A 6,311-nucleotide genomic window follows, 5' to 3' on the forward strand; every position below is an offset into this window, starting at 1 on the left:
TACTAACAGGGGCCATGAAAAAAACTTTCTGGGGTATTGGGAAATGCTCTTTGTTCTACTAGTGGTTATACAGTACCAAAATTTATTGAGTTATATACCTAATATATGTACATTTTACTGAATATATGGTATACCTCAGTGAAAAATAGATTTTAAAAATTCTGTTAAGTATTAGTCATCCCCATTTACAGAGGAAGAATATGAGGCTTGTAGATGTTACGTGGTACGCTCATATAATCAGTAATTGGTGGACCTGGGAGTAGGAAGGCACCCAGGGTTTAGGATTCTAAATCTAATGCTAACTCCGGATCACCGTGCTGTTTCTCTGTGAAGGGAGGAATCGTGTTTGCAACGTTTTTATGTCAACAGCCAGTGTAGTTCCTGTCCTTATTAGATAAACATATATTTTCTGATTTAAGAAAATAGCAGTCATATATTTGATGAGAGTGGACATTAAAATTCTTAATCATTGGACTTCCCTGGCAGGCCAGTAGCTAAGACACTGCACTCCCAATGCAAGGGGCCCGGGTTCAATCTCTGGTCTGGGAACTTGATCCCGCATGCCACAACTAAGGATCCTGCATGCTGCAACTAAAAAGATGCAGCAATGAAGATCCCACGTGCCGCAACTAAGACCTGAGGCAGCCAAATAAATATTTAAAAAAAAATTCTTAATCATTAATTTCAAATAATAAGTCCTCTAATTTCTGTTTAAGCTTTGCTTTCTTGCCTCCTGATTTCTTACCAAGTAATTTCTCTTGGACTCAAAGTTTCATATATTGACCCCAAGTCCTTATAGTAAAAATATCAGTATGACCTACTTAGAACTCGTGTTGTTTTTCATTAGCTATGGAGAGGTATGTTTTCCTGTTTAATTCATATAGATTAATGTCATAGCAAAGTAAGATTATTTTTCTTCCTTTTCCAGAAGTTTCAGTAATTTGATTTATGTTCTTGGGCATATATAGGACCTGTTCCAAATTTCTTTTTCTTATACTAGAATTCTAACAATGTATGAACAAACAGATATAACCAAAGAATTTAGAATAATCATGAAACAGAAAGCTGGAAGAAATAGAAAGAGCTGAATAGATGGGAATCTTAAGAAGGTGCCTGTATAGCAATTGGAGAAAATTGTGATAGTATCTTTGACCCTGTTTCTAAATATGGTGTGGAATGAAGGCATCTTCAGAAGAGGTCTCTTCCCCTTTGACTTCTGGAACCCTGGATGCGTGGTGCTGTCTGACAGACGGTTCTATTTCTGTTGCCCAATCTTTTATGGAGATTTGCCAGGCAGTAATACAGTAGGTTCAACTGAGGATGTGTACTCTGAGCCCACATCACTACCACATGTGTGTTTCTAGAACATGCCAAAAACTTTGTAGCAACCCTATAATTTCATTTTCTTAGGTGCTCAAATAATTTAATTAGTGCTATTGTTATATTCATCATATTTAAAGTTTATTAACTACCAAGTAACTAATATGAATAATAAAATTTATGTAAGGAATAAGGAGTTATAATACAGTAGGATCTATGTACCCACCATGGAGTTTAAGATAAAGAACATTAGCGTTACCTTGAAGGCCCCCTATGAGCTCCTCTGCATCCTGTTCCCTCCCCTCCTCTTTCAGAGTTAGCCACTGTCCTGGATTTGGGGTTTATCATTCCTTTGCCTTTCTTTATACTTTTAGCACATACATTTTAATCTCCACACAGTATCTTGTTCTGCTTAGAATCATACTGTATGTGTTCTTTGAACTTACTTTTTCACTCAACATTGTGGTCCTGAGATCGATCTATTATTATTGCATGTGGCTGTAATTCATGTTCACGTGAATATAGTATCCCATTATGTGAATGTATAATAATTTATGCATCTGTTCTGATACTGGACCTTTGGGTTGTTTCCAGGTGTTTACTATTACAAGCAGTGCTGTAAGAACGTTTACATATAATATTGATATTTAATATTGCTTAGAAAGGGAATATTGGCTTTTGGAGGAAGTCAGGCTTATTTGCATATGATAGGGTAAGGCATCTTTCTTCCCGTTCCTGCGGGGAAATATCCTCCAGTAGGAGAACTGAGCTCAGTGTAGACATGCTACTCTTTTATCTGCAGATTTCCAGTTATTCTCTGTATTTGAAATGCTGTAAGCTAGCAGGTGTCAGCCCGTGTTTGACCATTGGGGCAGAGGCTGACGATGCTGTGCAACCCTACTAATAAGGTGTCTTTTTAAAAAGAGACCAGTAAAAGAAGCCCTGAGACTTATTTTTTACAGCCTGGAAGCTGTCACTGAGTCCTTAAATTGAAGCATGCCATTGGGCAGTGATGCCCTAATGGAGGAAGAAGTACAGAACAGAGTCAAGGGTGTCCTTTGGGAAGCTGACAGTCTGTTTCGAATGTACTATCAAACTGCGGTGAGATGGAACTGAAGACCTGCAAAGCACAGGCACGCTTCCTGTGAGACGTGGGACTTGCCACAAATGCCACATCTGGCCTCTTGAGCAGTTTCCTTCAGACCGTTTATGAGCCCGTCAGAATACTGAGTGGCAGGACAAGGTCAGCAGCAGCGAACACCTGGAGTGCAGCCTGTGAACGAGCTTTGACATAATTCTCGCAGCACAGCTTTACTGAACTGGCTGTGTGTGCAATGTGGACTGCAAGCAGGACTCCTCAGTGACCGCTAAATAGCAAGCTGAGGTGGGAAAGCACAAGCTGAGGAGGCAGAAGAAATGTTTCCAGAGTCCCTGCAGTTCACCCCTCCTCAGCGAGGCCACCGAGCAGCCTGGCACGCAGCTGTAAAGGATGGGCTTGCTGTGTGAGCAAGAGCTTCGGGCTGGCTGTGCCTCCAGAAAGCAGGACCACAAACAATGACAGACTATTTAAATAGCAGGCGCAGCTGCTAGCAGAAGGGCAGACTTGACGTGTGTTCTGTGTGGAAGAGATTGTCAGTCGCTTTTTATTGTCTTTGGCCAGGAATCCAATTCAGGAAAGACATTATACACACACACACACACACACACACACACACACACACACACATACACACACACACACACACACACACATATATATAAAACAGTAAAGTTCTGCTCTTCTACTTTACACCTCTTCATCAAAACCAAACAGAGGGCTTCCCTGGTGGCGCAGTGGTTGAGAGTCCGCCTGCCTATGCAGGGGACGCGGGTTCGTGCCCTGGTCCGGGAAGATTCCACGTGCCGCGGTGCGGCTGGGCCCGTGAGCCATGGCCGCTGGGCCTGTGCGTCTGGAGCCTGTGCTCCGCAGCGGGAGAGGCCACAGCAGTGAGAGGCCCGCATACCGCAAAAAAAACCCCAAACAAAACAGAAATTCGTTCAAAAAACAATGGTTGCAATGAAATACTAGGAACAGAGCAACATAACATTTTTAGTTTTTTAGTCTTTACCAGTCTCATTACATTTTTACCTTATTGACAGAATACTTAAAAGACTAATAATGTGCTAGAACCAAAAACGTAATAATACCTTTAAATTTGAGAATGCCTTATAACTATTTCACTATACACGATTTTCAAGCTCCTTTTCTGTGGATGTTTTCCCCACAAGGTTGCTTATTCATCTTTGTCTCCTCCTAGGGCCTAGCACAGTAGAGGATATATACCTCCTAACAGGTGTGGGTGTTCAGTAAATAACTGTTTAACTGGATTGGACTCCAAGGATTCAGATGTCAGTGTATGGTAACCTAGTAGAAAGACATACACTTTTCACCAGCCTCTCTCATCCTCAGCACTTTCATGTAGCGGTCTAATCCCAGAAGTCTGAAGATGCTGCAATATGTTAACTGTTTTTTACCTTGAGTTTTCAACCTTCCTGGCTTTTCATCCATTTTCCTGTTTTCCTGAGTTCATTGAGTAATACACATGTGAGACTTTTTCTGATACCAGGAAGAGAAACTCTGTGATGAGTTAGATGAATTAAAAGCATGAAGCTGGAAAAGGGATAAGAATAGATTTTGGCACATGGGTGGAAAAGGAACACACATATGGGATGTGAAGGGCTGCAAATACAGGCAGAGCTGTAAAGAGAGTAAAGGTAGGAAAACAGAGGCAGAGGCAGTTCAGGGAGGAAGAACTAAAAGCGTAGACACAAAGTGATGGAGTCTCCCCCAACACCCAGAGAGAGGCAAATAAATACTGTTCTGAGAAGCCCCATAATTTCACTATTTGAAGAAGACATGTTTCACATTACATTAGACAAAATATGCCACTTTGTAAGCATAACTATATTTATGTACTTTATCAAAATTCTTTTTTAAAATTGCTGTATAATTGACATGTATTACATTAGTTTCAGGTGTACAGCGTAATGATTCAGTATTTGTGTATATTGTGAAATGATCACCACCATAAACAGAATTAACATCCTTTGCCACATATAGTTATCAAAATTCTTGATTCCCATTTGGGGGCCTGTATAATTTGAATGATCCTCTGATTTTTGACACCCTCAAAGCATGAGTAATATTTTTACACATAAACTTTGCACATAAATTAAGAAGATTTCATTAAACCCTGGTGTTGGTAATTTGATGAATGAAATGGTTTTTCCAACATGGAAGCAGAGAAAATCATTTTGGTTGTAAAGGATAAACTAGTAAGCTATGCAAATAAATATATTTTGAATTCTTGTCCTTTCAGCTTTTAATAATTTTTTTTTAAAGTTACTTATTTGGCTTAGGACAGTAATGAATAAAGGAATTGATTTTCTGTTAACACTATTAAGATTATTAGATAGGAATAGTCTGTATTGCCCTCTATTGGTGAGTGTTATTTTTGACAAAATAATTGCTGCTGTGTGTGTCATTTATATGTATATTTAATGTTTGTATCAACCAGTATACTTTACAGAAAAGCACTTTAAAAACTGACCTAATAGTTGTAGCCGTGAATTGGCAAAAGGGGGAAAAATTGACCTTGTGGGCTTATTGATTTAATAGTTTTATTGACTAATGTAGTATTGAAATACTTTTGCCTTTGATTAATTTTAATTTTATGTATTTATTTTTTTGTCAGAGCGCCACCTCAGATAAGGCGTCCCAATCGAGAAGTAAGACCTCTGAGGAAAGAAATGCCAGGAGGAGGAGCCCGAGGACCTGTAGGCCGAGCACATCCTATATCAAAGAGTGAAAAACCCTCTACAAGTAGGGACAAGGATTGTAGAGCAAGAGGGAGAGATGACAAGGCAAGACTACCTCTTTGTAACCCACTCACTTTAAGCCTGTGATGTTTGTTGCTTATTATACTTTTATGGGCTTTTCAGAGGACGCTGGTTTTGACATGGAAGAGATTTTTTTAAAAACTTTGAATCAAAAACCTATGCAGTCTTTGCATTTTGAAGGCCATTCTGCACTGTCACTAACCTCAGAGGTGTATATATTTCTTAATACACACACACAGAAATCTTAAGTAAAATGGAGCTTTTCATTCTTTGAATTTCAAAATTGTATTAAATATCATCACAATTCTGATAATTAAAGATAAAAAATGACAAAATTAAATAGGAAATAATTTTGAATCTTAAATAGTAGTCCACGTTCACTTAGAGGAGGATGAGGAGGTAGTTTGAATTTTCTTTTTTTCCCACCCCCCTGCGGCTTTCCCCCTTGGTGTCCATACGTTTGTTCTCTACATCTGTGTCTCAACTTCTGCCCTGCAAACAGGTTCATCTGTACCATTTTTCTAGGTTCCACATACATGCGTTAATATACGATATTTGTTTTTCTCTTTCTGACTTACTTCACTCTGTATGACAGTCTCTAAATCCATCCACGTCTCAACAAATGGCCTAATTTCATTCCTTTTTATGGCTGAGTAATATTCCATTGTATATATGTACCACATCTTCTTTATCCATTCCTCTGTTGATGGGCATTTAGGTTGCTTCCATGACCTGGCTATTGTAAATAGGACTGCAGTGAACATTGGGGTGCATGACTCTTTCTGAATTATGGTTTTCTCTGGGTATATGCCCAGTAGTGGGATTGCTGGATCATATGGTAATTCTATTTTTAGTTTTTTAAGGAACCTCCATACTGTTCTCCATAGTGGCTGTACCAATTTACATTCCCACCAACAGTGCAAGAGGGTTCCCTTTTCTCCACCCCCTCTCCAGCATTTGTTGTTTGTAGATTTTCTGATGATGCCCATTCTAACTGGTGTGAGGTGATACCTCATTGTAGTTTTGATTTGCATTTCTCTAATAATTAGTGATGTTGAGCAGCTTTTCATGTGCTTCTTGGCCATCTGTATGTCTTCTTTGGAGAAATGTCT

At 39.2% G+C, this 6,311-nt stretch overlaps 1 protein-coding gene across 2 annotated transcripts in view; it reads left to right on the top strand.

The window, feature by feature from the left end:
- KATNAL1 (katanin catalytic subunit A1 like 1) overlaps positions 1-6,311 on the top strand; it is a 75,468-nt gene that overhangs the window by 25,268 nt on the left and 43,889 nt on the right. For both annotated transcript variants that reach the window (XR_003004602.1, XM_024755615.1), the window contains exon 4: positions 5,055-5,223. Coding sequence is in view for 1 of the 2 variants with exons in the window: in XM_024755615.1 (XP_024611383.1) it covers positions 5,055-5,223 (169 nt within the window). In the remaining variant the exon portion in view is untranslated. The remainder of the gene's footprint in view (positions 1-5,054; positions 5,224-6,311) is intronic.

Source organism: Neophocaena asiaeorientalis, unplaced genomic scaffold (genome assembly GCF_003031525.2).
Source record: "Neophocaena asiaeorientalis asiaeorientalis breed wild unplaced genomic scaffold, Neophocaena_asiaeorientalis_V1.1 scaffold59, whole genome shotgun sequence".
Classification (NCBI taxonomy): domain Eukaryota; kingdom Metazoa; phylum Chordata; class Mammalia; order Artiodactyla; family Phocoenidae; genus Neophocaena; species Neophocaena asiaeorientalis.